The 25768-nt window shown below is 48.2% G+C and overlaps 13 protein-coding genes across 13 annotated transcripts; 5 read left to right on the top strand and 8 right to left on the bottom strand.

Moving 5' to 3' along the window:
• The first annotated feature begins 11 nt into the window (after nucleotides 1-11).
• Nucleotides 12-1123, top strand: LY89DRAFT_638694 (60S ribosomal protein L24). The gene is made up of 3 exons (XM_018211592.1): nucleotides 12-120; nucleotides 232-300; nucleotides 356-1123. The coding sequence occupies exons 1-3, from the start codon at nucleotides 73-75 to the stop codon at nucleotides 800-802; spliced, it is 564 nt and encodes a 187-aa protein (XP_018075319.1). The 5' UTR covers nucleotides 12-72; the 3' UTR covers nucleotides 803-1123.
• On the bottom strand, nucleotides 892-2143 carry LY89DRAFT_420878 (uncharacterized protein). Its single transcript, XM_018207407.1, has 4 exons — nucleotides 1790-2143; nucleotides 1497-1645; nucleotides 1335-1409; nucleotides 892-1284 (listed from the first exon to the last, which is right to left on the bottom strand). The coding sequence occupies exons 1-4, from the start codon at nucleotides 1974-1976 to the stop codon at nucleotides 1255-1257; spliced, it is 441 nt and encodes a 146-aa protein (XP_018075318.1). The 5' UTR covers nucleotides 1977-2143; the 3' UTR covers nucleotides 892-1254.
• A 56-nt stretch (nucleotides 2144-2199) lies between these two features.
• Nucleotides 2200-3432, bottom strand: LY89DRAFT_420808 (uncharacterized protein). Its single transcript, XM_018207405.1, has one exon. The coding sequence runs from the start codon at nucleotides 3391-3393 to the stop codon at nucleotides 2377-2379; it is 1017 nt and encodes a 338-aa protein (XP_018075317.1). The 5' UTR covers nucleotides 3394-3432; the 3' UTR covers nucleotides 2200-2376.
• A 398-nt stretch (nucleotides 3433-3830) lies between these two features.
• Nucleotides 3831-5153, bottom strand: LY89DRAFT_420844 (uncharacterized protein). The gene is made up of 2 exons (XM_018207406.1): nucleotides 4239-5153; nucleotides 3831-4169 (listed from the first exon to the last, which is right to left on the bottom strand). Exons 1-2 carry the CDS (start codon nucleotides 4810-4812, stop codon nucleotides 4087-4089), a joined length of 657 nt encoding a protein of 218 aa, XP_018075316.1. The 5' UTR covers nucleotides 4813-5153; the 3' UTR covers nucleotides 3831-4086.
• Nucleotides 5154-7034: 1881 nt separating this feature from the next.
• LY89DRAFT_420751 (uncharacterized protein) lies at nucleotides 7035-8855 on the top strand. The gene has a single exon (XM_018207404.1). It carries the CDS (start codon nucleotides 7247-7249, stop codon nucleotides 8519-8521), a length of 1275 nt encoding a protein of 424 aa, XP_018075315.1. The 5' UTR covers nucleotides 7035-7246; the 3' UTR covers nucleotides 8522-8855.
• LY89DRAFT_715261 (uncharacterized protein) lies at nucleotides 8829-11951 on the bottom strand (the record flags this gene model as incomplete). Its single annotated transcript, XM_018218191.1, has 3 exons — nucleotides 8829-9334; nucleotides 9426-11763; nucleotides 11917-11951. 3 exons carry the CDS (start codon nucleotides 11949-11951, stop codon nucleotides 9191-9193), a joined length of 2517 nt encoding a protein of 838 aa, XP_018075314.1. The 3' UTR covers nucleotides 8829-9190.
• Nucleotides 11952-12140: 189 nt separating this feature from the next.
• LY89DRAFT_638684 (uncharacterized protein) lies at nucleotides 12141-13686 on the bottom strand. Its single transcript, XM_018211591.1, has 3 exons — nucleotides 13312-13686; nucleotides 13177-13258; nucleotides 12141-13130 (listed from the first exon to the last, which is right to left on the bottom strand). Exons 1-3 carry the CDS (start codon nucleotides 13548-13550, stop codon nucleotides 12453-12455), a joined length of 999 nt encoding a protein of 332 aa, XP_018075313.1. The 5' UTR covers nucleotides 13551-13686; the 3' UTR covers nucleotides 12141-12452.
• Nucleotides 13687-14182: 496 nt separating this feature from the next.
• On the bottom strand, nucleotides 14183-15738 carry LY89DRAFT_694627 (uncharacterized protein; the record flags this gene model as incomplete). Its single annotated transcript, XM_018216716.1, has 3 exons — nucleotides 14183-14960; nucleotides 15095-15654; nucleotides 15724-15738. 3 exons carry the CDS (start codon nucleotides 15736-15738, stop codon nucleotides 14183-14185), a joined length of 1353 nt encoding a protein of 450 aa, XP_018075312.1.
• A 3017-nt stretch (nucleotides 15739-18755) lies between these two features.
• On the top strand, nucleotides 18756-20115 carry LY89DRAFT_420656 (uncharacterized protein). Its single transcript, XM_018207403.1, has 3 exons — nucleotides 18756-19334; nucleotides 19465-19564; nucleotides 19671-20115. Exons 1-3 carry the CDS (start codon nucleotides 19251-19253, stop codon nucleotides 20000-20002), a joined length of 516 nt encoding a protein of 171 aa, XP_018075311.1. The 5' UTR covers nucleotides 18756-19250; the 3' UTR covers nucleotides 20003-20115.
• Nucleotides 20116-20814: 699 nt separating this feature from the next.
• Nucleotides 20815-22178, bottom strand: LY89DRAFT_715257 (thioredoxin-like protein). The gene is made up of 5 exons (XM_018218190.1): nucleotides 21990-22178; nucleotides 21616-21939; nucleotides 21446-21501; nucleotides 21232-21394; nucleotides 20815-21181 (listed from the first exon to the last, which is right to left on the bottom strand). The coding sequence occupies exons 1-5, from the start codon at nucleotides 22031-22033 to the stop codon at nucleotides 20995-20997; spliced, it is 774 nt and encodes a 257-aa protein (XP_018075310.1). The 5' UTR covers nucleotides 22034-22178; the 3' UTR covers nucleotides 20815-20994.
• On the top strand, nucleotides 22156-22836 carry LY89DRAFT_681585 (uncharacterized protein). The gene is made up of 3 exons (XM_018214328.1): nucleotides 22156-22488; nucleotides 22559-22674; nucleotides 22723-22836. The coding sequence occupies exons 1-3, from the start codon at nucleotides 22431-22433 to the stop codon at nucleotides 22774-22776; spliced, it is 228 nt and encodes a 75-aa protein (XP_018075309.1). The 5' UTR covers nucleotides 22156-22430; the 3' UTR covers nucleotides 22777-22836.
• Nucleotides 22837-22963: 127 nt separating this feature from the next.
• LY89DRAFT_704921 (uncharacterized protein) lies at nucleotides 22964-24060 on the bottom strand. The gene is made up of 2 exons (XM_018217414.1): nucleotides 23817-24060; nucleotides 22964-23768 (listed from the first exon to the last, which is right to left on the bottom strand). Exons 1-2 carry the CDS (start codon nucleotides 23900-23902, stop codon nucleotides 23084-23086), a joined length of 771 nt encoding a protein of 256 aa, XP_018075308.1. The 5' UTR covers nucleotides 23903-24060; the 3' UTR covers nucleotides 22964-23083.
• On the top strand, nucleotides 24051-25347 carry LY89DRAFT_609232 (uncharacterized protein). The gene is made up of 2 exons (XM_018210514.1): nucleotides 24051-24912; nucleotides 24960-25347. Exons 1-2 carry the CDS (start codon nucleotides 24214-24216, stop codon nucleotides 25281-25283), a joined length of 1023 nt encoding a protein of 340 aa, XP_018075307.1. The 5' UTR covers nucleotides 24051-24213; the 3' UTR covers nucleotides 25284-25347.
• Nucleotides 25348-25768: the final 421 nt, after the last annotated feature.

Below are 25768 nucleotides of genomic sequence, written 5' to 3'. Positions count from 1 at the left end.
TTGTAGCTTGCAAAAAGTTGACGATTAGAAGGCAAATCACATCAAAGACGATCCGAGAACATCACTGTCAAGATGAGGATTGAGACGTGTTACTTCTGCTCGCAACCTTGCTACCCATCGGTATGTACCCTACGGACGCAATTCTTTGCCAGCTCATTATCCTGCGGCGCAAGAATCACTTTTGTCCGCCAGGCTTTGAAGGAAGAATTGGCTTGCTAACAATTTCTACAGAAGGGTATAACCTTCGTGCGTAACGATGCTCGAGTCTTCAGATTTTGCCGCAGTAAATGCCACAAGAACGTACGTCTCTCTCTCTCTTCATCACTTACAGCAAGAAAGTCCTAATACCCCACAGTTCAAAATGAAGCGCAACCCTCGAAAGCTGAAATGGACCAAAGCCTTCCGCAAGTCCGCCGGCAAAGAAATGGTCGTCGACAGCACACTCACCTTCGCCGCGCGCCGCAACGTTCCCGTCCGTTATAACCGCGACTTGGTTGCATCAACACTCAAGGCCATGGAGAGAGTTAGCGAGATCCGAGCTAAGCGTGAGCGAGTCTTCTACAAGAAGAGAATGGCAGGCAACAAGGAGCGCGAAAGAGAGGCGAACAGGAAGTTGGTTGCAGAGAATGAGCACTTGTTGCCGAAGATGAGAGCTAGTGAGAGGAAGGCTCTCGAGGAGAATGGAGAGGAGGTTGAGGAGCTGCCTTTGGAGAGAGAGAAAAGCAAGGTGTTTGGCAAGATGAAGCAAAGAAGGAAGGTGTTGGTCGATGGAGGTGTGGAGGACGAGATGGATATGGACTGAGTTGTTATAAGACGAGACTGTATTTCTGGCATTTTGTGGCGTTCTGGAATGGTCAAAAAGGCGTTGGTCTGGGCAGCATTATTGCGACAATACAGATGAACGACTTTCTATGCCCGTTCTTTTCCTTCTTGGAATCATTCGTCTCTTGGTCGGATTCGTATTCTTGAGAGAAGGATCCAATGATATGGACCTTGAAGATGAATGCAAGGGCGCAGTATCCAGGACCGGGTCTAGATCTATTCAAGAAGGCAATTGGGCAGGTTCTAGCTCTGAACACGACTTCCATAGATGCTGTATCTTTGTTGGGAGAGCCATCAAGCGAAGTTTTCTCCTTTTCTCAGCCCGTTTACCTCTCTCTCTCTTCCTCGCTTCAGTACACATGCATCTCCATCCATCCTATACAATTGTCCAGTTTGAGCTCGCATAAGACACTAAGTCGAACCCCCGTACCCTCACTTAGCATTCTGCATAGCAGCAGTATCCTACACTAATCAGCACAACTCAACCCCCTCTTTGCCCATCCAAAACTCACCAAATAAACCTGATAAAACCCCATCTTCCACTTCCCCTCCTCCTTAACCAAATTCGCCCTCGCTCCCCACTCAACCTAATTCCCATATCAGATCCATCAAATCCATTCCTCAACTTGCTCAACAAAAACATTAACAGGAAACTACCAAAAAAAAGAACTCACATCAGCCTTCCTCCCATCCTTCAAAACATACTTCACCGTCCCATAAAGCATAACCTCCTCCGCACCCTCGCCAAAAGGAAAGATCTTGACCGGTCTATGCAATCTCGAAGCGACCTTTTCCCACATCCCTTTTCTGATCTGCAGGATTTCTGGTTGATTCATTAGCCTTAAATTTCTCTGCAATCAAGACATTGGTTTCATGATTTTATCCAAACTCATCTTTCTCATCTCAAACCAATAAACTAAATCAAGAAAGTCACAAAAAGACAACCCGAAAAAAGAAAGGAACTCACCATCCCTCCCCTTCCTAACCTTAGAAGCCATAACAAGCGTAGCGTCCGCTGTAAACTGATCCGCGTACAACTCATGTGCCTCCTCGGTGCCGGTATCGCTGATTTTATAGAAGTCCTCGAAGAAAGTCTTGATTCCATGGTCGACGTTTAGTCCTGCTGGGTATTCGGAGGCGTATGTGTGTGCCATTTTGAGGAGTTCAGATGAGATGAGTTGACGGCGAGTGGGATTTTATTGAGATGAAGTATAGATGTAAAGAGAGCTGTAGAGTTGTGAGTTTGTGAGTTGGGAAATTGGAGGAGCTGTGGTTGGTGGGGTAGTGGGGTTAAAAGAACGATGTCATCCGGGGCCTCGGGCCGACCCCTTTTTGTTCTTTTCTAAATGTTATGGAACCACGTATTAGATGAAAGATTGTGATTTGAATAACTTTCCAATTGCCAAAAGCATCAAAGGAAGCTATTTCCTAAACGATCCTTGAGGGCTACTACTGATACAGGGTTTCAAGCAGCAGAAACTGCTGCGAGCTTTGCTAGAGGCTTTCTCCCGAATCGATTAGAAAATATGTAAATCAATACTCTCCTTCTTTCTCTTATGTTCCGTTGTTTTCCTTGTCTCTTTTCTTCTTTCCACGCTTTGGACTCGTCAGATTTTGTTCGTCTTGCTTAGTGGGCTGTCCGACACTCGCGTTGGTGACAATCTGGGGTAGAGCCTTTCCATGTTTCTTCCCCTTCTGTGAACCTTTACGCTTCTGCTTCCGCTCTTCATCCACATTCTCTTTGGCTTCCGGCTCCTTCTTGCCATTCTCTGCTTCCTGCGACCATTCTTGCTGCTTACTCTCATTCTCTTCTTTTGCCTTCTGCTTCCTCTCTCTCTTCGTCAACATCTCATCATCCGCTTCCGTCTCCACTTCTTTATTGACTTTCCCTTCTCGACCTGTGAAGATGAGATCTTTCTTACTTGCTTTCTCCCACATGATGACCGGCGGACTATCTTTGGGATAAACCTTGAAGTATTCAATTCTGTGTTGAGGTATAAAAGCTTCATCAGTGACATCTGTTGCCCAGTCGCGCACCGGCTTCTCTTGCATAGCTTGCATGTGTCTGTCGACATATCCAATCGCCCATTCATCAACTTTGAAGTTGGCACGATCGTATTTGAGGCGATTGATAACATCCTCGGCAGGGCGAAGGGAGGCGCTTTCATCGTGATTTTTATTTTGGAGGACTGCCTGAGCCTTTCGAGCGCTGTGGGACACAGAGGTGTCTGCCTCCTGTCCGGAGTTATCAGGTGGCTCGACCGCATTGTATGGCCAGGTTCTTGGACATTTACGGAGGACGATATCATCCATCTCCTGTTCGGTCATGACTCTTGTGGTAACACTGCGGTGACAGCCATCAGACTGCTTTTCCATGATCTTGGTATGCATTTGAGCTTGCCATTTCAAGGTGATATCGTCGACGAGAGGTCTTCGCCACGTCCCAACAGCTTTGAAACCAATAATGTAGTAACCTTCATAGGTGTCATCTGATGTTGTGCTCATAGCAGTGCTGTAAAGATCGACAGAAGTGAGACGATAATGCCAAAGATGAACGTTATCCTTTCCCATTGTCCTAGAATAATCTGTAACGAATAAGCATTACACATCGAGGGATATTTCGTGGTCATTTATCCTTACCTTCCTTTAACTTTTGTATCCTCGGATCAACTATGTCTCGAAACCATTGGCCGCCTTGGATGTCCGACCCGCTAAAGAGGACATGGATGCGTGTGTAGAGCATACATCCCATCCTTCTAGACACCGATTGCTGTTCCAAATTCTTCAACAAACCAAGCCAGTCTTCTGCTTCATCTTCAGCATAGGGACGGTCACCCAGCGGAGGACTGCCATTATTCGAATAGTCGGAGTCGAAGTGTTCGAAGAACCGGAAGATAGATGTAGAAACCAGCTTTGAATGAGAATCATGGTTGCCGTTAGCTTGATGACTATATGCGGGGATAAATAACAATACTTTAAGAAATGGTTTGTGTGCTTGAGAAGTAAGGCAATCTACGATGTAGTTGGGATTGATTGAGCAGTTATCAACTTGCTTCCGTCTGTAAAAGCCGCGGTTGATAGCCCAAGCTCGAATGTAGTGGTAGGCGAAGCGAGTACTCTTGTTAAGTTGCCTACATTTCTCAGCACTGAGCTGAAGCCCTTTGACGAAAGCATAAGCAGTCTCAGGTACTCCTTTGCCGTGAATGAATGATTCTGGAGCTTCGGTAACGTCGGGATAACTTCTGTTTGTTAGGACATTGTAGTCTAGACATGAGTATTGTCCTCAGTGACATACCTCTGAATCAAAGTTCCCCATTGGAGATACCGAATTTTGAATTCATGTCCGCCTATAGAAGGACATCGTCAGCGTTGGCAGATCTCAGCATCCCTTGCGGATGGTCTACAATAAATCTTACCAAACTCTATGAAAAATACCACATCTTGTGCAGTGAGGTGTGTAATGCTCAACACATTAATACTGACGTCTTGTTCGCGTTCAAGCACGGCGAGTTTCTCCCAGAATATTTCTTCGTATAGCGTCGGCGCAATAGTTCCAAATGCTTTGCAGATCAGAGGTTCGTTGGTAGTCGCAACTCTCATCAAGAAGGTGCACGCTTTGAAGAGCTTGACGCGCGGGAGTGCTGGTGTCTGCTTTGGAATCTCGGACTCTACAGTCATGTCCGATTTCTTTGCCAGCTCTGGTGAGTTTTCATGGGCCGCAACATTTGACATTTCTTCCTCTCCCCAGGCCTCGTGAGCTGTGTTTGTGCCTATTTCGAAGTACATTTGAAGCATTCGAAATTTCCTGGCAGCAAATCCCCAATGCTCTGTCGATGGGACGTTGTAGTGTCTTTCCAAGTGATATCGTAATTCTTCATAGTTGGTTGTTGACCAATCTATTTCCAAGAAACTGAAAAGATGTGGAGCCGATTGATCTCCTACTATCGACTGTACCTTACTGTCTGGTTTTAACGACCGAATTTCCGCCATTGTGGACTTCAAGTTCCAATAATTGTTCGACTAAGAAGAAACGTATAAGAAAGCGTCGCGGACTGAGCAGCGACGATGCTTGGATAATGAAGGCAATGCGAGTGCACGAATTGATGTTGGTATGGAATTGAACTTGAAAGGAAATTACAAAGGACCTAAGTATCGAAGATTTGAGTCATCACCGAAGTTGCTGTGATGGATATGGCAGTCGCGACTTCGATCTGCCTTGGAAGAGTCATCGTACGCATCGACACAGCCACGAAATGCTTAAAAGAGGCGTGAACATTCGGATAGTTATATTTAACACTGAAAAGGCACACTGGCACCGATATGAGATGAAGGCTATTTATCCAATTGAATACTTGATGGTATCGTGAGGGTCCCGAGCATCTTGCTTATGTGCGTTCAGTGGAGAACGATTGAGGCGATTTTTGGATGAAACGGAAGCCAAACAAACGCCAAGGGATGGGCGGTCTTCTCAATTGATCTCGAAATAGTCTACCTTTTCCATGCTCGTCCACTTCTCCAGATTGTGGGACAGTAAAGAAGCGCTGTTTCTCTCAGGGTCCAACAGGAAGATTACCTGTGCCTGTGGTAAGAACTCTTCGCCACAGGTCAGCATTCAGCCATAGCCATCACTCCAGTACCAAGGATCAGGCCAAGATCTCCTGATTTTCCATCAAATGTTGATTGGGTGGTTGAAGTCTTGGACCGGGACGGAAGCACCATTGGAACGTGGGCTTTTCAGTGGAAAGTCTTGGAGCGGAGGGATGGAGGCGGACGAATGCCCAGCTTCTTGGCTCTTCGAGTACAAAACTCGGGAGATGCAATGGTGTCTTGTCGCATTGTCTTGCGAGGCAGTGTAAGGTCACACGAGGGACTGGGTTGGGTTGTGCGAGGTCTCTTGGCTGATTGCACCATATTATAATATACTCTCAAACCAGATAGATGTCCTGTTTGATCCGAATCCGAACAGTATTTCGTACCGCAAACGCTGAATAACCTTCGAGTGTGACTTTCCGGTACTCAGCAGGCAGCGACCGAGGGCGCGAACGATGCTGACCTTCGTCCCTCGTAGACTGGAACCGGGCTCATGATCTCTAAGATGAAGTCTCAATAGATCTCTCATCTTTCTCAGGATTTCTGTCGACTCTTATGAGCCCGACAACCCTCTGCGGAGCTGGTACAGTCGTGGAATTGGCAAGAGCAACAGCCAAGAAATCCCGTGCTTGGCCGGACCGGAATCTCTTAGCCCTCCAGGCGCAGCAAATGCCAAGAGAGTGCCAAGACTTTTCCTGAGACTAGACGCTAACCCCACCCCGGTGTGTGGCCAAGTAAGTTTCCGGCTGTAGCTTCCCCAATCGAAACCCTAGTATCCGTCTGACACCACCACTTTTCTCCATCGCCACACGCTCATCTAGCCACAACAGAATTTTATCACTCTTTGCCAAGATGTGCCAAGCCCGCTAAGATTGATGCCAAGACGCTTCAGCGGTGGAAAGTCTTCGGTGGGCGGGAATTCTTGTCTACAAAAGTAACCCACAATCCTCTCGGTCCCAAACGAGATTCATCCTACTTCAACACTCGATTTTCTGGTCCTGTCAAGCGCGTCATTATTGTTGCGCATTTCCGAGATATTGAAGAAGATACTCGATTCAGTTCTACGTTCTACACTCACCACAGGCAAACGACCTCTAGCGCTCCCCCTAATATTAGCCGTCGTGCGCTCATTGGCCAAGCTACGCCACTCCTCACAAACCCCTCACTCCGCACCGCACTTCACTTCACTATGTCTGCACCGGCACAGGAGCCTGAGGCTGTTCCAGCCAGCACCACCACTGAGACACCTCGTCCAGCTATCTCGGCTGACGACAACTTGTCTTGTCAATGGGACAAGTGCTCAGAGAGATGCACTTCCGCAGAGGCCCTTTTTGTAAGTTTCTACTTTCCTTGCAACAAAACCCCGTTTGTCAAAACCCCGTTTGTCGCAATAGAAAAAAACAAAAGTTAACCGTCTCTCCAGGAACATATCTGTGAGAAACACGTTGGACGAAAGAGCACCAACAACCTGAACCTCACGTGCGGATGGAACTCCTGCAGGACGACCACTGTGAAGCGAGATCACATCACTTCTCACATCCGCGTTCACGTCCCCTTGAAGCCTCACAAATGTGATTTCTGTGGCAAGGCCTTCAAGCGTCCCCAGGATCTCAAGAAGCACGTGAAAACTCACGCGGACGACTCCGTTCTCCTCCGATCCCCAGAACAGCATGGACACGCTGGCCAAGGATCTGGATACAGGCAGGGTGGCAAAGGTATGTAACGCAACATCAATGGTTGTTCCCCTACATACCCACGTCTGACAAAGGAAATAGTGATTGCTAACCTGCAACACCTTGCAGCTACCGGCGGTTATTATGATCATAGCGCCCAGATGCACCCCGGATCTGCTCCCAGCTATGGCGCTCATCACTCTACCCACAATGGATATTATGCTCCTCAACAACCTTCTTCTTATGCTCCAGTTTACTACCCAGTCAGCCATGGCAATGATCTTGGCCAACACGCCGCGTACGACGGACGCAAGCGTGGCTATGACGCCTTGAATGAGTTCTTTGGTGATGCCAAGCGTCGTCAAATTGACCCCAGCTCTTACGCTCAAGTTGGCCAACGTTTGATGGCTCTGCAAGGACTTCCAATTCACGGTGGTGGCATCTCCGAGTACATCCCAGCTGGACCAGCTTTGATTTCCGTTGATGGCCATGGCGGACACCACAGTGCTCACATGCCTCAACACCAATACGCACTCCCACTTCCTGCTGTCCGCACCAAGGCAGATCTCATGAACATTGATCAATTCCTTGAGCAAATGCAATCAACTGTCTATGAGAACTCCAACGCCGCAGCAGCCGCTGGTATCCAACAGCCAGGAGCTCACTACACTCACTCCGCTGTCAACTTCCGCCAATCTCACTCTCCTCCACAAACTGCTCTTCATGGCCTCGGACACATGAACTCTCACGTCTCGTCCGCACATGTGACTGCTCCTATGATGGCAACACATTCATCACAATCAACTTCCTCAGGAACACCCGCTCTCACCCCACCTTCTTCCTCAGTCTCCTACACTTCCGGACACTCTCCAGTCTCCTCTCACGGAATGTCTCCCACATCTCGCCACTCCTCCACCACTGGCGGATCCGCAGCCTATCCCACTCTCCCAGCCGTCTCCCTAGGCTACTCTCCACACGCCCAAACAGCACCAACCAGCACCCTAGGAACCAACTTCGACAGTGATCCCCGCCGCCGCTACTCTGGCGGCATGCTCCAACGACAAGCACCCCGCTCCAGCGAGATGATGGACACGTCAGACGACTCACCCACCCCCTCGCCCAAGGTAGCCACCACACCCACGCTATCCCGTGAAGTCACCAACAACATCGACCCCGCATTGTCGGGCGTCACTTCACCCACCGGCACCAGCCAATCTGACAGCGGAGAAAGTGCCCGCGATCGCGCTGAGGAGCTGTGGATTGAGAATATCCGGGTTGTGGAAGCACTTCGAAAGTACATCGGAGACCGACTCGAGAGGAAAGAGTATATTGAGGAGGAGGAAGACGTCTCGATGTCGGGAACTGGGGAAGAGAAGCGGGAAGAGAAGAAGGAGGAAGAGAGTCTGTATCCAGTCTTGAGAGCTGATGATGATTAGATGTCTGTCTGGGTTGGGATGGTTGCTTGCTTTGGGTTCATGTAAATGTTTGTGTGGTTTTTCGGACTCGTTGGCGTTTCAATACCTATGGTTGGTGGTGGCTGGCTGGCTGGTTGGTTTGCTTTGATGAATTGGGACATTCAAAATGGGTAGATTGTTTTACCCTTGTATGAAGTTATGAAATACACAAGTATTCTCTTGAGCACCGTACTTGTACTCCTGCAAAGTGATGTCTATTCATTCTGACTTATCTATCTTCTCGTTCTAATCTCCCCCTGCTCACTCTTGTGACTTGGTATAACAATTCCGCCTAACAAAGATCTTCAAATCACTCGAATCATTTACTTGGCCAATAGCCTCACAACTCTACCATCTCTCACACCACAACGAAAGACTCGAAAAGCACAGATATAGTAGTATACAGTCTCAGCCTACGGCACTTATAAACATGCTAGTTCTCAAGCTCATACAAATCACACTATGCTCTTAATATCGATGTTTTCCACATAATACATAGCAATACAAGTTGTCTCCCTTGACTACCTGGTCTGTTGTTCCTTGCGATACTTCATTTTTCTGACCGAGCCCATTGCTACCAAAAGAACACGCTTACTTTCGGTTCAGGTACAGCCCTGAACTCCCTACCAGTAGGGCAATACCCATGTATAGTCACTTCTTCTTACCCCTCGCATTAACCTCCCCTTTCTCACCGATACGTAGAGTTACACGGCATTGAGGGCAGTACCACTTTGTAGTTCTGGCTGGCACCTCCGTCAAGCCGACGCACTCGAGATGGAACCATTCCTTCTCGCACTGCTTATCATGTCAGCAAAAAGTTCACTATTCCGAGTATGCCGCTTTTGCAGGGAAATCATATCGATCAGACAATTGGGTCAGTACTAACCTCGCTATTTTCACAACCAATCATGGTTCCGAAACTGACTCTATTGCAGATACAGTATCTCGGCTCGTCAGGGTCGATGATATTACCATCATCATCAATCTCATCGTAGGCTTCCTGAGCAGCACTACCCTCGCGACCGTCTTTCTTCTCCTTCTTCGCACCAGCTTTCTTACGTGTGGCTGAGACACGCTTACCAACACTGACGGTCGTAGAGCCCTCTGACCCAGCAGTAACAACACCGGGAGCAGGACGCTTTGTACGCTTACTCGGTTGGCGAGGTTCAGGAGCAGGAGTGTTACGGGCAGTGCTTGCTCGACGGGGTCGATCGGAGGTCGCAGTGGTAGGATTCGGTTCTACGCTAGCTGCTTTGCTTCGAGAAGATGTAGGTCGCTTTGCAGGCAAAGGCTCAGGAACGATGACCGGAGCGGGAGCGGGAGCCGGAGTTGCTGCCGCTGAAGTCCTTCGAGGTCGACTAGTAGCAGCACTAGGCGTAGGAGGCTCTGCTTTCTTGACTTCCTTCTTGACAGATTTTCTCGGTTCTTTAACAGGCGGTAGAATCGGTGTCGACGATTTCTTTGGCGAAACAAGTGGTGCAGGAATGGGTAGCGGCTCACTAGATGGCTCTGTAGGAGTAACAAGAGGAGCTGCCTCGGAAGCTATGGAAGGTGCGGATTCGGGTGGCAAGATTGGAGACGTTTGCTTCGTAGATATTGGTTGAGGGACAGGAACAGGCGTCTCAGTCTTGTTTCTCTTTAACGGAGGTCTGGTCGATTTCGTGGACTCTCCATCGGCGGTCTTCTCTCCTTCAGCTTCTGGAGGAGGTGAATCTCGCTTGCGTTTCTTCGCCGCACTCTTGCTAGGAGTCTTCGCAGGTGGTTTCTTATGCTCAAAGATACCAGCCATAGCCTTAGCGGCTAGTGCCATCTTACGCGCGGATTCCTCAGCCTCCTCCGCGGCTTGTTTGGCTAGTTCCTTAGCTTGGTTCTCCTTCTTCAACTTCTTTGCCTCATTAAGTTTCATTCCCCGATTGCTCAGCTGGGGCTCATTCAACTTCAATGCTTCAACACTGATCGCGCCTTCAGCATGAACTGTTTCACCTCTGAGTTGAGGCGGCTCTGGTTTATCGAAAGGCTGTCCCGTAGCTTCGGCTTCGGCTTTAGCTGCTCTGTACGCTTCAATGCCTCGGCCAAGTTGCTTCAGCTCGCGTGCTATCATGGTATCGCTTGGGCTCCAGATGGCGTTCTTCTTCATCCTCTTTCGAAGGTGAGCAAGCTCCCAAGCATTCAGCTGAAGCCAAGGAAGATGGTCGTCTCCTTTGACAGCGTCTGGCGGAGGAGGCTTCAGTTTGGCAAGAGCATTGCTTGTAGAAATACCAGCGACTTGGCTGTGCACATTTGTTCCCATAACGCCCGGAGGTCTCGGTCCGCGAGGCGGCTTTGGAGCCTTGTCTTTTTTCGACACTTTCAGCTTGATCTTTGGTACTGTTCCGCCAGGTGTAGCTCTGGGTGTGAGAGGCTCCTCTTCTTCCTCTGAGGATGAAATATCGGTCTCGGAACCATATGATTCGTAATCTAGCTCGTATGGTGCGAGAACCTCTCCCGGTACTGTGATTCTTGGGGCGCGGTGCTTGCGTACTTTTAAGACAGGTTCTGAGGATGTGCCAACTCGTAGCATAATTTTTGGTGGTCGGTTTACTACTGGTGACTTCTGTTTTTGTGGGACTGGGCTAGTCTCTCGAGATGCTGGATAGTTGTCTGCCATCGCCTGCAGTTTCGCCAATATGTTCTTTGCTCGATTGTAATGACGGTCGACGTTCTCGGCCATGCGACTTGCCTCTGCATGAGAGAGAGTTCGGGCGATAACAGCTTGACTGAGATGCTCCGAGATGTCTGCACGGAGAGCTACAGGGTCTGGCTTTCCATCTGTCGGCAAGGTGGGTAGATCTCCATACTTCTTCGTGAGTTCATGGACACTGGCGGAGTTGTCGGTATAGGTTTGATCGAGGTTACCAACAAGGGTGAGTGAACGCATCATATCTGCAGGTAGATACTCGGTGAAGTCGAGAAAGTCTGTCACGGTGGTCTGCGCATCTGGATCGGTAGGGAGATCGAGCGACTCTAGGTTACTGTTCAAGTTGCCCATGGAATGGAGAGCTTCAACGATCTTGCCCTTGTTGCGCCGTGAGCTGGGGCTGGTGCTCTGCATGGTCACGTCCATGGCTGCGGTGGGAGCCATCTGCTGCGAAAGCTCTGCGCCAGAGTCTGCTTGTCTGGAAGGTTCGGGCTGCGACTGCGGGAGCTTGATGCGACAACTCCAGATGCCACTATCGTCGAGCCATCTACAGATTTGAAGTCAGCAATTTTGCAGTGCTGTGCGGTACGCGTGAATGTCGGCAATGAGGCGCTATCGATCCCTGCCTGCGCGCCCTAGCGCACAGGATGGGTCTCTGTGCACGTGAATCGCGATCAGATATATGGAAGCAAATAAATACCTTCTTGACGCGTCAGAAGCCATCATGAGGGCCATGTTTCATGTCGTAGGTGGTATGGGGAAAGTGGTGTTGAAGTTTGGGGTTTCCCCAAACAAAATAGGCGTTTTAAGATGAGTTGGGCCTCGTGATCAGCTCCTTCCAGTTCTGTGTTTACTTAGCCGCTAATAGAGTGTCCCAAACATCTCTTGTCGATCACGTATCACAAAGCAACGTGGGTGAATAATCGGGCTGATATCACTTTTGACATTGAGCACAAGAACGCATTTCCACGATTCTCTTTGCTTTCCACCATCTGCTCTCTTTCCATTCTCTCTCCTGGAATGTAAGGTCCATCATGGAAGTCATGATAACGTTGCACTCTCCCCACCAACAACGCCTTGGTGCTCGCATGGCAAGACCAGTTGCAGCCACACGCTAGCCTCCATGCAAGTAACTCCAAATACACAAACAAACAAAGACCCATGCCTCCTTCATACATAAGTGTTCCTCTTGAAATCATACAATCATCTGCAAACTCACCAACACGCTCAACACGCTCATACGGCTCCTACCAGACCAAACGCAGCACCCGTAATTGCTGCACCGATGACCCAGATTCCAGAATAGGCAATAGCTCCGACCGCCTCAACTCCTTCAATAGTGACAAATGTTTGCACGAACGTGTTCATCCCCACAATAAGCATCAGAGTGGCAGTTCTCTTGATCGTGACCTTGGTTCTCGTTTGATAACCCCACAGATTGTACCGCAATGTCTCTGGAAAAGTTGCAGTTGCCGGGTTGAAAGCAGCCAGCTTGGCATCTGCTACAGATGGTGCTGACGCCGTAGCGGGAGTGAATATGAAAGACTTAGCAGCCAGTCCGAGGAGAAGATTGACTGGGAACAGCGTGATCGGTGTTGCAGTATGCGCCGCAGCTATGGTCTTGATATCGAAGAAGTATGTGACCAAGTAGACAGGCAAGTAAGAGCTGTATGCAGTATACAAGACCACAGAGTATATCGAGGCGGCAAGGATTGATGTATAGGCTTGAATGGAGGTCGAAGTGATAATATCATTGTTCGGTACCTTCACAGAGTTTGGTGAAGTCGACGCCGAATGCGCCAGGGAAAGCGGGCGTAGAAGTCGGAATGGGATATAGGCCGTAAGAGAATCGATAACGAGGGACAGTATAACTGCAACTGGTTTGACTTCGTAGAAGGTTGCGAGCAGGTAGAGCTATTCCTGTCAGTCAAAAGTCTTCTGTCAAGTGGAGTCTACTTACTGGAGGGCCATGGGATAGCAAGGTCAACGACGCAAGATCATATCCATCATAGTTTCCAAACCATCCAAGACCAAGTTCGAAACTATGACAATGTGTTAGCAATCTGCGCAAGAACTGATCTTGAAGAGTACTTGCGTCCTGAATGCGACAAGAGTACCCACTTCCCACCAGCTGTCAAGCCTCCTCGAGACACCTGCAAGATCTGCTGCAGTATAGTCCGCAGTGAACGAATACAGAAACGCGCTCAGTACTGTCGAAATCACCACGACGAGGGGAAATCGAAGGAGTGAGGGAATCTTGGACGATCGAACCACCGCGTCGCCTTTTACCACAGCGATAGCCTTTTCCATAACTTTATCAGTGGCGGATGACATCTCGAGATCCGAAGTTAACGAAGAAAGAGGCAGAGGGAGAGGGTAGCCTCAGGGCATTATCCTGTTGGCGGTCGTGTTTGTTGCTAAACTCACGATGTTGCTTGACCACGAATTGAGTAGTGACGTAACCGTCAACCGGACAACAAATCTAGAGGAAAAGCTCCCAACTTTTCTCCCTCTTCAGCTCTCGGACCTTGAAAAAAAATAACTCGAATTTTCAAATTTCGCAGTAATTTTTCTACCTAAGGTGTGATATGATGCGCAACATGTCTCTTACTGTCTCTTACTTTCGCCAATAGCGTGTACATCTAATATACACAGTCCTTCTCAGTAGCTTGGACCAATTCGATTCATACATCTCACAAGACTTCATTTGTTCATTAACGCATTCATACATGATAGACGTTTTGCTATATGACACGTCCAAGTCCTCCAAAGGATAGTTGCTTCAAATGCTGTGGCGTTTTCTCGACGCTGGACATCACTTTAACCTTGAGGGACAATACTGCCAGTCCACTTTTCGGTGCTGAAAATCTGCTGCGGAGACATGCTCGCCACTTATATATCACAGACTACAAAAGAAATTATCGGCAATACCCGTCTTCCATAGAGCAGTTCTCCTGATGAACGAATTACTCCTCCATGCGTCCAAAAACGCCGTCGTCATCTTCGTCACTACGCGCTCTGGATCGTTGGTCATATTCTTCGTCATCGGCAACGCTTTCCTCGCTCTCTTCCATTTTGATATCACCATCATGGTGAATCTGGTGGCGTGTGTAACTCTCGGTCTGGCGAGGGTGTTGATTTGGTGTCAAGGTCGTACCTGAGAAATTGCCCTGGTTGAGGTATTGCGCGGGAATGTGTGGCACAGGAGGAGCATCTGCTGGAAGAGTGACAGGGTTTGTCCTGGTACTTCCAAAGCTGCAAGAGAGAAGCTCGACGGCAGCTGCCAAGCCCTCATCTTCCTGGTTCCGACTGATTCCCGAAGACGGTGGACGACGTTCATGGCTTGGTTGGCGATAGTGACCGAAGCCAGAACCACTGGGGACGCTCCCGCTGTGAAGCATATTGGAGGATGGAGCAGATTGGTAAGAGCGAGAATAGTTGGTGCCGCTGCTGTACCTCTTGTGCCTGCCAACGTAGGATCCGCTCCCGTAAGTGTTGAACATATCCGCCTGCGGAGGAGGTGTGGTATCTGCAGAGCTGGTTCCATCGTGCGGCTCAGACGAACCCGATGCAGCAGGAGATGCAGAATCTTGGTCGCTCTGGAAATCCTTGGCAGAATCCGGAGGGGTTGTGCCATCTTGATTCATGGTCAAAAGGACAGACGCCGCCTCCAACAATTGCACCTGTTGATGCTTAGAGATAAGCAATTTGGATGTGAAAGACCACTCCGGAGTATGCTCCCATCTGCAGTCAAGTGTTAACAATTATTCTCCTAGGAGTGCACCACTACCGGTCTCGAGAGCTCTCGGCTCATTAAAGACAGCGTTCGCATCGCGAAGCTTGGTTGGCACACTTTGGAAAGGAAGGTGGGCACGAACAAATGCTTTGACAAGCAGCTGCTGTGCTTGTATCCCTTTCCACATTTGTCACACTTGAGATCGCTTCCGCTGCTCTTCTTTCCGTCCTTCAAGAGGTGCTGACCCTCGCTGGCTCTTCTCATGCGCGATTGTTTGAAATCTTCTTCATCCTCATCCATATCATCGTTTTGGTCGTCGTCAATGGCACTCTCGCCACGGTCTGGCTTTCCACCCGCGGACATTCGAATTCGATGGCTCGGCAGGCTGGCAGGTGGTGAAGGAAGACTCCCAAGGGCTGCAGCCCTAGCAGAGGCGTTCTTCGACATTGTGTTTCGGCGAGCAGTGATTGGCATTCCACCTGTGGTTTCTCCCGCCTCTCTCACGGCAGCAACCATTGCAGCGACATTGCTAGCAGCGTTGGACGACACACTCTTCCGACGTGTCACCCGGTGGCTGGGGATAAGGGATCCTGAAGATACGGAATGAGAATGGTTTCGTGCATGCGATTTCGGAAGTGAGCCAGAATTCGTAGACATGGACAGACGATGTTGACCGAGAGGTCTGGAAGAATGCTGAATTTCCTGTTGAGTACATGATCAGCAGTGATCTATAAATACATTATCCTGGTATGTTGGACAGGATGTTGTTACTTTTGACGATGCCATGGCTAGAAGCAGTTATTCGTGAAGACGGCCCTCAATCCTCGAAGCTCTGAGAAGCTGCGTATGAGGGCCGAGAATTAATTTAGACTCAATGTGGTGAGAGGTTTCGGAGGACGATCGTCGAAGCTTCAAGCTACCTGCATAAACGAGACACAGCTGCTTGGGTGGGGGATCCTGGAGAGTTGTTGATATCGACAGTGCGAACGTGCGAAAGTGCGAAATGTGCAAGAATGGCTCGAGATGTGTTGATTTGGTTGGATATCTGAACTAGAAGCGACAATTGTGAATCTGTTTCTCGGGGTTGGAATGGCCGGACACAACTGAAAAGTGAGACGCGACAGCAGCGGGGTTCCTGCTGAGAAAGAAGCCTAGGAGTGAGCGCAGACCAGACCAGGAGAGAGATCAGAGAAGCAATGAAGCCCTTGATCTATCCGAGGAACGATTGGCAAAGCAGATGTGATTGTTCGTATGAGGGTATTCGTAAGGAGTGTCGTTACAAGAAAAAATTGCGAGTTATTGGAGGGAGTTGTGTAGTAGAGTAGACTGGAGTGAGACCCAGGAAGTTTAGTGGGCGCAGGTGTCGTTTAGCAGCTTTGGAGCACACCAACTTGGAGGTCCAGACGTGTTCGGGGGATTTGGCGCACCCACGGGACAGGCAGGCAGGGCTTAGGCATATATTTCTCTCTCTTCAGTTTTGGTTCTCTTCAGTTTTGGTTTCTCCTGCTGGATATCTGTGGGAACAAAGGATGCGAAGGAAAGGGAAAAAAAAAAAAGCTGATGCGTAAGTGTGCTCCTGCTGGGTTCGGATCACTTTTTTTTTTCTTAGAATAAATATCCTGCACAAAGGAAGGAACACTGGTGGAAGCTCGACGTCCATTCCTCAGCGGACTAGCCTCGATGGAGGGATTATTCTTCAATATTTTTGGCAGCACGCCTCCCCTCCGCCTCACACATCGCAAAATCTGCTAAACTGCTTCCATCGACCCTCGTGATTCTCAGGCAGAGCACTGTGGGCAGGCGATCAAGCCAATAATCTGTGTCTCCTGACACATACCTTTACACATCCCTAGGCCTCGCGCCAGTCTTTAGGCAAGTTGGGTGAATTCCATTCGATTGGGGTTGACGCAGGAGGAAAAGGGTGTGCGAACAGGGCAACGCCAACAAGTACAGCAGCAACATGTTCTACAGCAGGCCTGACAGGCATTCCGACATCCATGCTCGGACACACCCACGAAGAAGCGCCATTTACCGCCCACCCACGATGTCGCAATTGAGAGTGGAGCTCTGGGGCAGCGTGTAATGGCAATGATAAGAAGAAGACAACGCTTTTGATATCTTCACACGGCCACGTCGACTAATGCTGTGGCTCTGGGTCCCCGACTGCGAGTGGTGATTGATAATTGCACACAGCGCGGTCTGAAACCATCGCTGACATCCGCAGGTACCAGGAACGAGCAGCCCAGCGGACAAAAAATTGTCTCCTCTGAAAATCCTGGGAGACACCAGTGAAGATCGCGAGGTCTAGAGCTCCTGTGCATTTGATCTTCCAGACGATGCCGCTGCTAGACATAAGCTCATAGCCCTTTCATTCGTCCAAGGACGTCCGTCCTTGACACTGAACACAGTACACTCGGATCTCAGAGAGCCCATGAGGCCCATCAAAAATAATTGCGTTGATCCATACTGTCTTGAGCGCCTGCATCACTGAAGCGGGGGATCAGACTTGCATCTCATTGGAGTGTGCGATCCAACTCCCAATCTCAAGCCTGGCAAGGCAGGCGTTTCGGGCGGCATGAAATTTCACTTTGCTGGAAGGAGTTGCGTCTGCTGCAACGGATCGAGGGTGGGAGATGTCTAGGCTTTTTCACCTTGGCCAAGGACAGAGCCAAATCGGACACTTTTCCACTGCTGAAAATCCCGAATGGTATATCGATGTCCGAGGCTGCAGACTGAATTTGGAAATTGATGCGCTCGATATCTGAGACAAAATATGAATCTCCTAGTCTTAAGACAGCGACTGCTTTTGCTCCACTGTGCAGGACGCCTCTGATGGCTTTCATGCCTTTCAAGGCACCTGCACTGCACTCCGCGGTCCTCGAAAAATTGTCCATCTGGAGACGAGGACAATCAAAAAGCCTGTTCTCAAGCCGTGCTGCGGGAAACCTGGCCTCCAAACACTTTCGAGCAGGTATGACAATCTATTTGACTCTCGGGACATTTCTTTCCAATCACATTCTCCCATTTGGTTCCTCAATAAAGTTTTCCTGTAACCTTTCCAGACATCTATCTGAAGTGGGGTTAAGGCCTGCAGCTGGACATGCAGTGCGCGTCCGCCCATAATTGCTGCTTTAAAATCGATTCAGTAAATGCCCAGGTACGAGCCGAACAAAGGATTCGGTCAACGTAGAGTCGGGACCCCCCATTCCAAGAAGCCATGGATTCCGAAACTGACGCCGAAGTCCTGCTCTAAGACGAGAAGATGACAGATTGGTGGCTGTGCCACACAGTCAGAACTCTCGCCCATCCAGCGCTCTGCCCAAGCCAAGAAGGCGTGCACATAGCTTGATCAGAAGCACAAAAGAAACCCACAGTGACGTTTGGCTCACGATACCATGGAAAGGCTAATCTGATCGATCTGGGCCGGGAGACCCGGAACTCTGTTCGAAAATCTGGGACAAAAATTGGATGTCAGGGACAGACCAAAACCAGTGGCTGTGAAGACTAAACACGCCGACAACGACCTGCAGGTCCCATGAAGTATATTCACGTGATTTCCAAGTCTGGATCCGGGATCCGAAGAACAGATTTATGTCTTCAGATACGATGTCAGAGTGGACAAATATTGCGTATACAGCGAATTCGCCTCAACAATGATTACCTGGCTCCATATTTCGCCATCATTCTTTTCCGTGCAACCCTTCTGACGCGTCTAACAGACTTATTCAGTCACTTGACTGATGACGTCGGGTGAAACCTCCTTTCCCTTCCCGTCTCACCACATCATGCAATTGTCCATCTCCCATCTGAGACACACATGCATGAATTTAAGCGTCCTTCTTCACCGTTACCTGCCACGCGCGGTTCAAAGACATTAAACAAAAGTAGTAGAAAAGAACTTGAACTGAAGAAGAAAACTTTAACCTTACCCCGCCAAAACTATTTGCGAGATCGGCGTTCCCCTCAATACCAAGACATCGTTTCGTTGATCATAATGCAAAGTCCCGTCGCCTGCTGGCGTCCATCCATCCTTGACCTAGCAAGGCAGAGAAGAAAAATTCCTTCCTTCGTACCTGAACAAAGAAAATATATCCCTCAAGAGAAAACGTTTGCATGTGCCAATGAGACTTTAAATTCACAAAAAGCAAAAGATAACAAGAAACTCGCGCTATCGCTAGAGACAGTTCTCGCGATAAACTTTTTTTGTGAGATTTTTTTGGGTTCCGAACCACCCTAAACTGCGACACCATATTCTTTGCCGAGGCTCGAGTTTGTGATTCAGACACAGAGAGAGCAGGATGTCTGATCTCTTCAGAAGTGGACGCGGTGGTGCTGGGAATTTCCATACCAAGAATGATATCGAGGAGTTGAAGAAAGCTGAAGTATATCCCCCTTTTCATATGCGAACTTGCTCTACAATGTCTTCAGTCTTCAAGCTTTCATTATATTCAATCATATTTCACACACCATATTGTCCGTTTCATTCACACAAAACTGACGTTTCCCCTCTAGGACCTTGAATCACAATCTCAGATCGACCCATCCTCAACTAGCATCAACGACCTCACCCGCAGCATCTCAGCCACCAAGCCTCCGCCCGAATACCTTCACAGTACGTCAAAACTCTCCTTACTTTCAATTCCAGGATAATATGGAAGATAGACCAATTTCTTGTCTCCTCCATATCATTTCCCAAACACCAACTAACTCCTCACCAGCCGGCCGCGGCGGCGCAGGAAACTGGGTCCAACCAAAAGAACTCCATTCCCAAGGCCTAACACAAGAATCGACACTAAGCGGCCAAGATGCCTCTTCGCGCGCCCTAGGCAGCTCGAAACCCACGTATAGGGGCGGCAGAGGCGGTGCGGGGAACTATGGCAGTTTCGAGGAGGAAGAGAGGCTGAAGAGGGAGGCGGAGGAGAAGAAGAGGGCGGAGGTGGAGAGGGCGGTTGAGAGGGATGTGGAGAGTGGGTTGGCGCGGCCGGAGAGGGCTTATGGGGGAAAGGGGGGGAGTTGGGAGATGGGGAGTATGGGTGCGGAGCATCGATAGATGATGGGTGTGTTTCTCTAGGGGAGTTTGGGGCATTATGGATGGCGTTTGAGATGGGTGGTTGGATTGTGTTCTGTAGATATGTATTTTAGAGCATTTTGAAAACTCTTGGAAGAGAATAAAGTCAAAAGCCTGACCTTTCTTAAGAAACTGCCTGCCAAGATGTTTTAGTTAACCTCAATACTTGGAGTGCTCTAGACATTCGCAGGGGAACGTGGGTCCATACTATCCAGAACTTGGGAGCCCCTTCCTGAGTTCTAGCCTAGCTGGGGCATTTTGATATCTTACTGCTGATTTTGTCTGAAGACTGCTGTTATGATGTAGACGGAAACGCGCTAACACAGACAGAGTGTAGGACCATGGAAGGGAGGAAGGCTCAGATTGCAAGATTGATCCTAGCATAAGGCTGAACACGCGATTAAGCGAGGTCTATTCCTAGCCAGAAACGTCTGTATAGATTTAAATAAGCATTTCTTTGCCATAACAACAAAACCGCATAGCATCCATGTGAGAGAACCTAGATGGACTTGGCTTTGACAGAAAAAGAGTTTAAGTTATTCATATGAGAGAACCTAAATGAATATTCATAATCAATTCATTCTTAAGCCCAGGTTAAAATTAATTTTTTTATCAATTTTTTCTTCTTATTTTTTTAACCATTTTTTGAATTCTTTTTTTTCGTGTTGACGAGATCCACGCGAGCTCGCTTGACTGATTTCCTCCCAGATTAAGCGAAAATCAAATATCAAAAGTCCGTCCGGCGAGGAGACAATTCTGATGTCTTTACACAAATTACCAACTCTTGAATATTCCCGCACTTCAGACTTCTCAGCTCTCGTCACAATCAATTTCTCCTGCTACCAAAAACTCAACATCTTTCGCCGTTGATATTCCTGGAGTGGACATGTTTGCATTATGGATATGACTATATACTAAAAGATTGAGTTGGGTATTAACAATGGCTCAACCGGCCTACAAAACACAAGACAAGATTAGAAAGTCTCATCAAAACTACCCTCGATCGCGATAATCTTGTCGGCTGCCTTTTTGTAGCCCGGTTCCTCACGAAGTCTGTCAATATACTCATACAGCTTTGGATACTTGGCTTGCGTTAAACCAGCTCTGCCTCTTCCAGCGATCAACGGGAATGAAAGCAAGATATCAGCTCCAGTGAGGTTGCTAAAAATGGTCAGTATCAACGAAATTGTTCGGAGGAGTGGGGAACTTACGGGCCACATAAGTACTTGCCGTTGTTTGGCGAGGTGGTAAGCTGTGATTCAAGAAATTCGAAATGTGTCTTGAAGTTTGGCTCAAGGAAGCCAGAGCTGATCTTGCCTGAGATTGCATTTGTGATGGGTCTGATGAAGAAAGGAACCGAGGATTCCTTGATGTCTGGTTGGAGTCAGTAACGGATTTATCTTAAGGTTGGGAAAAGAAACTTACTCAAAGCGATGAGCGCTATAAGCATAAAGCTCATCAAAGACCCTTCAGCATAGTGCCTAGAGAAGAGATCAGTATTACTTAAATCCGAATATGGCATAAAATCGGCCTCCAAAGTAGTATTCGCTTTACTTAAATACTCCAGGAAAGTCAAAATTGATTGTCACACTTACATGAAATATCTGAACCTCAGCCATTCCTCAGTCTCTCCTCCGATCTTACCTTCTTGCCCCTCCTTATATCTTTTAGGTAGCATTGTACTTCCATTTGAGAAATGATCAAGCAGATATTCAACAATGTTCGCACTTTCGGCAATCACGACAGGCTGCTGTCCAGGGACTTCGACAGAAATAACAGGGGATTTCCCAAGAGGATGGATTTTCTTTAATTCTGGAGGCGCAAACTTGTCTGTCTGTCGGTGGAAAATCTCAAGCTCATATGGGACTTTGAGCTCTTCAAGGAGCCATAGAATACGCTGAGAACGAGATTTGTTGAGCCTATGCTGGTCAATGAGAGGAATTTCGGTCCGAGCCCAGCATGTGCTCACCAGTAAAGCTTGACCTTGGCTTGGTTCGCTTCGGATGCAGCCATGATGTGATGTTGTTTCACTTTCAAGAAGACAGATGTGAGATGGAGAGTTGATTGTGAAAATATAGAATTGTATACAAAGGAAAGAGGAGACTGAGAAAGGAGATAATAACTTTAAATACCAACACAGACATAAGGCTTTTCATGCCGCAACTCCACTTGAGACCTACCTAAGAAGGAACGAATTGGCCAATCGCGAACTTATCAAGCGGATAGAAATTTTGCCGAGGCTCTGCTCATTGGCGCTTTACTGCGAGTGTGAAAGTGGCCTGAGACCTGAGGCAGGGTGAGGATTTGCTGACTCATCAGAGCGAATAACCTCAACTGTACATTAGAGGATAGCTCTATTGAAGAGACCATCACCTTCACACAAGAACCGTCAACGCCAATACAACTCATCATGGCGGGCCACGGGAATCACCCGATTGCGTTGGACCCAGCGTTACAGCGATACAATCGTAAGCTTCGATCCTCAATGTCTCCGAGAGACTGCAACCTCCGACGTCGAATGTCAACTAATGGAGTTAGAAATGTGGATTAATCGACACAAGTACTTCAGATGGACCGGTAGAACTGCAAGAATCACATTCGCATATGTCGTTGCGTTCCCAGCGTTGATTGGGTACTTGGCATACACAACTGATGTGAGATATACAATCAAGGATCACTGAACATCACTGACAGATGTGCAGGGCAAGTGGGATATGCGAGGCAAGCGCAGAGGAGACACTATCGTCGAGTTCTAGAGGTTGGAATGGTTAGGAGTGGGGCTTGAGTTGTACATATACCAAGAGAATGGAACGGACGAACAATCACTTCTGGTCAAGAACATATAAATCCCTGTGACAGCGGTTCTCGATCATTTGTGGAATCAGGAGAGGGTGATTTCAATGGAAATGTTCCCCTCAATACACCAACGTGGAAGGAGTTGTTAGGAAGATGCAATACTTTTCTGCTGTAGTACAGTAACGCCAGGCAAAAGCTTCGATCATTGAGCAAGCAAGCTCGGTACAGTTACAAGCCAGCCGCCCATGGTATCATTATAGTCGTCTCTCAATATCTGCCCCTCCCACCTCCAAATCCTCCGCCAAAGCCTCGTCCTCTACCACCACCAGGACCATCTGGCACTCTTTCCCCCCTCCTCCACTCACCAGAAGGAACAAACCCTTGCCCAAAGTTATTTCCCCCTCGTCCGCCTCTCCCTCTGTACCCACCTCCAAAACCATTTTCTCTCATAGCTGGGCCTCCCCTTCCTCCAAAGTCATTCATGCCCCTCCCGCCTCCAAAACCGCCCCGCGATGGTCCCGAGGGTGGTGGTGCAACATTACCATTGTCCATTGCTGGTGTGATAGTAACAGAGACGTAATCCCCAATCATGAATCTTGCATCTTGAAGAGTCTTTTCTGGATCGCCTCCTAGTGGTCCTTCCATATGACCTCCTCTGACAATAGCAGCTTCCTCCTCATCAGGAAGAATACCAGGACCTCCATCTCCAATAATCACACTCCCTAATTCCTTTATGAGATATCTCCCAGGTCCGACACCAATACCTGGACCAGAGCTTCGCGTGTCAGGATATATGAGCCGAAATGAAAGACGCGTGCCAATCGCTGGGTCGGGTAACAGAGTAGGCAATGCGGAGGTCAAGAGGTGTGAGAGTTCGCGGAGAGTGCATGATGGCCAGGTGTATATTTGCAGGTGAGCTGGGAGTTCGGCCGAGGTGATAAATTCTTCAGGTCTACTTGTTGTTAGTACCTATATCAATGTAGCGCAAGGCTGAACGTACCTGTGGACTGCATTGTTTCTGTAGAACAGCTTCAAATAGAATGGAGTCGTTGTTTGACGATCAATCTTAGCTGGCGGTACAGCCATGGTGACTGGTAATTATCTATCAATTGTCTTGACGTTAAAAACACATTGTGGGAGTTTAGAAAGTTGTGAGTAAGTGAAGGACTCGGCGCGCATAGTTGCAGATTTCGAAGTTTATCGGCCTTGCGAGTCAGTTGCACCCAATCTGTGCTCCAAACGAAGCAGGACCGGACGAGGCTGCAGTTCTCAATTTCAACACTTTCTACTCTAAAGCAATAGGGACGCTCGCAAAAGACACGATACATGTACAGATGATGAGAATAATTTCGTGAATTCCACATAAATTCCAGACGATTATTTTCTCCCCAGCGATCATGGACTTCGCGGCGCTGATGTCCAAGGAGATTTCCAAGGGCAAATCTACCTCCGCAGAACCTTCCAAAAAGTACATGAAGCGCTCAGAAATTGAGGCAGAGAGGCGCGAAAAGTATCAAGCCGAACAACGAGCAATCGAAGCCGAGAAGGAAGCAAAGCTCGCGCAGAAGCGGAAACGTGAAGACGATGAAGCAGAGGCAAATCGAGTACGAGAAGAGAAGAGGCAAAAACTTGCTGAGGAATCTAGGAGACGGAGAGAAGAGCAAGAAGCTAAGGAGGAGGCAGCAAGGAGGAAACGATTGGGTCTGCCGGATCTAGTGAAAGAAACCAGTGAGGAGGTCGAGGTCGATGATATTAAGGACGAGGAGCTGGTGGAGAAGCTGAGGGAGATGGGACAACCTGTTACGCTGTTTGGGGAAAGTCATAAACAAAGACTACGGAGATATAGGAAACTGGGTATAGTTATGACTACTGGCCCAATACCGACATCCCTGGAATTGGTGGAGGAGAAGGATATGAAGGTCGATACGGTTCCTAAGGACGAAGAAGGAAAGAAGTTCCTGTTCAGGCAGCTAGCTTCGTACTTCACAATGGTGTTGACAGAATGGGAATCTGCATTGCAGCAAGAGAAGAGAGATACGTTTGCAAGCAAGGCAGCATACAATGCTATGGTCCAGAGCAAGGAGAACATGACACCAGTAAGTCTAAATTCTTTCCCATATATGTTAAATGCTAATATCATTAGTTGTTCCGAAAATTCGAAAAAGGTGACCTTGATGAGGGCGTCCTAGAGCCAGTGGTGGAAATCGTCAAAGCAGCACAAGAAAAGCGTTACGTGGATGCCAACGATGGTTACCTGCGTCTAAGTATTGGTAAAGCTGCCTGGCCTATCGGTGTTACTATGGTTGGTATCCACGAGCGTAGCGCTCGAGAGAAGCTTCACGAGAGTGATAAGGGGCATGTCATGGGGGACGAGGTCACGAGAAAGTTCTTGCAGAGTATCAAAAGATGTCTGAGTTTTGCACAAGTTAGGTGGCCACCTGAAGATATTAGACAGCTGATGGGTTGATAAATGTATTCGAATTGACAAGCTTCCATCCAAGTTTATGCTTAATCATTGAGTATACTTCGAGAGACCTATGCCTGGACGCTCACTCTTCCCATGTCAGATCCAATTTCTGTTTATGCCAAGGTTAGACTGGCCTGCTTGAATGGACCAAGTTTTCAGCTGCAAGAACTTGCGAAACGGCAACAGTAGAATACTTGAAATAAGAACAGCTACTATATCAAGATTCGGAACTAATCTGGTACTAAGCCTTAATATATACAGCAGATCAATTCTCCTCATTAAAGATGCAACACAGAACCCTAAGTGCACAACATTGATAGTCTAGTCAACTCCCAGTCTTATAGCCCTTCCATGGTAAGATCTTAATTCGATTGCTTATAGAAGAGGAAAAGCGTCATTTTTATACCAAAGCACAGTCCGTCCTTTACTCACCAGTAATCTGACATACAAGCTTCAGAATACAACCTTTTCATGCATAATTCAGG

This window comes from Mollisia scopiformis (genome assembly GCF_001500285.1).
Source record: "Mollisia scopiformis unplaced genomic scaffold LY89scaffold_5, whole genome shotgun sequence".
NCBI classification, from domain to species: domain Eukaryota; kingdom Fungi; phylum Ascomycota; class Leotiomycetes; order Helotiales; family Mollisiaceae; genus Mollisia; species Mollisia scopiformis.
This window is presented reverse-complemented; position numbering and strand designations above follow the sequence as displayed.

Excerpts from the sequence above, each read along its gene's own strand:
- LY89DRAFT_638694 (XM_018211592.1), top strand. The coding sequence starts at position 73 with ATGAGGATTGAGACGTGTTACTTCTGCTCGCAACCTTGCTACCCATCG. Across the intron at positions 121-231 it reads CGCAACCTTGCTACCCATCG|AAGGGTATAACCTTCGTGCG; the intron begins GTATGTACCCTA and ends CAATTTCTACAG. Across the intron at positions 301-355 it reads GCAGTAAATGCCACAAGAAC|TTCAAAATGAAGCGCAACCC; the intron begins GTACGTCTCTCT and ends AATACCCCACAG.
- LY89DRAFT_420878 (XM_018207407.1), bottom strand. The coding sequence starts at position 1,976 with ATGGCACACACATACGCCTCCGAATACCCAGCAGGACTAAACGTCGAC. Across the intron at positions 1,646-1,789 it reads GGTTAGGAAGGGGAGGGATG|AAATCCTGCAGATCAGAAAA; the intron begins GTGAGTTCCTTT and ends TGAATCAACCAG. Across the intron at positions 1,285-1,334 it reads GGTTTTATCAGGTTTATTTG|GATACTGCTGCTATGCAGAA; the intron begins GTGAGTTTTGGA and ends TGATTAGTGTAG.
- LY89DRAFT_420808 (XM_018207405.1), bottom strand. The coding sequence starts at position 3,393 with ATGGGAAAGGATAACGTTCATCTTTGGCATTATCGTCTCACTTCTGTC.
- LY89DRAFT_420844 (XM_018207406.1), bottom strand. The coding sequence starts at position 4,812 with ATGGCGGAAATTCGGTCGTTAAAACCAGACAGTAAGGTACAGTCGATA. Across the intron at positions 4,170-4,238 it reads GGTATTTTTCATAGAGTTTG|GCGGACATGAATTCAAAATT; the intron begins GTAAGATTTATT and ends GTCCTTCTATAG.
- LY89DRAFT_420751 (XM_018207404.1), top strand. The coding sequence starts at position 7,247 with ATGCACCCCGGATCTGCTCCCAGCTATGGCGCTCATCACTCTACCCAC.
- LY89DRAFT_638684 (XM_018211591.1), bottom strand. The coding sequence starts at position 13,550 with ATGTCATCCGCCACTGATAAAGTTATGGAAAAGGCTATCGCTGTGGTA. Across the intron at positions 13,259-13,311 it reads ACTCTTGTCGCATTCAGGAC|TTTCGAACTTGGTCTTGGAT; the intron begins GCAAGTACTCTT and ends ACATTGTCATAG. Across the intron at positions 13,131-13,176 it reads TGCTATCCCATGGCCCTCCA|CTCTACCTGCTCGCAACCTT; the intron begins GTAAGTAGACTC and ends TGACAGGAATAG.
- LY89DRAFT_420656 (XM_018207403.1), top strand. The coding sequence starts at position 19,251 with ATGTCTGATCTCTTCAGAAGTGGACGCGGTGGTGCTGGGAATTTCCAT. Across the intron at positions 19,335-19,464 it reads AGGAGTTGAAGAAAGCTGAA|GACCTTGAATCACAATCTCA; the intron begins GTATATCCCCCT and ends TTTCCCCTCTAG. Across the intron at positions 19,565-19,670 it reads TCCGCCCGAATACCTTCACA|CCGGCCGCGGCGGCGCAGGA; the intron begins GTACGTCAAAAC and ends ACTCCTCACCAG.
- LY89DRAFT_715257 (XM_018218190.1), bottom strand. The coding sequence starts at position 22,033 with ATGGCTGCATCCGAAGCGAACCAAGCCAAGGTCAAGCTTTACTG. Across the intron at positions 21,502-21,615 it reads CTGAGGTTCAGATATTTCAT|GCACTATGCTGAAGGGTCTT; the intron begins GTAAGTGTGACA and ends TCTCTTCTCTAG. Across the intron at positions 21,395-21,445 it reads TATAGCGCTCATCGCTTTGA|ACATCAAGGAATCCTCGGTT; the intron begins GTAAGTTTCTTT and ends GACTCCAACCAG.
- LY89DRAFT_681585 (XM_018214328.1), top strand. The coding sequence starts at position 22,431 with ATGGCGGGCCACGGGAATCACCCGATTGCGTTGGACCCAGCGTTACAG. Across the intron at positions 22,489-22,558 it reads AGCGTTACAGCGATACAATC|AAATGTGGATTAATCGACAC; the intron begins GTAAGCTTCGAT and ends TAATGGAGTTAG. Across the intron at positions 22,675-22,722 it reads ACTTGGCATACACAACTGAT|GGCAAGTGGGATATGCGAGG; the intron begins GTGAGATATACA and ends ACAGATGTGCAG.
- LY89DRAFT_704921 (XM_018217414.1), bottom strand. The coding sequence starts at position 23,902 with ATGGCTGTACCGCCAGCTAAGATTGATCGTCAAACAACGACTCCATTC. Across the intron at positions 23,769-23,816 it reads AGAAACAATGCAGTCCACAG|ACCTGAAGAATTTATCACCT; the intron begins GTACGTTCAGCC and ends AACAACAAGTAG.
- LY89DRAFT_609232 (XM_018210514.1), top strand. The coding sequence starts at position 24,214 with ATGGACTTCGCGGCGCTGATGTCCAAGGAGATTTCCAAGGGCAAATCT. Across the intron at positions 24,913-24,959 it reads GCAAGGAGAACATGACACCA|TTGTTCCGAAAATTCGAAAA; the intron begins GTAAGTCTAAAT and ends TAATATCATTAG.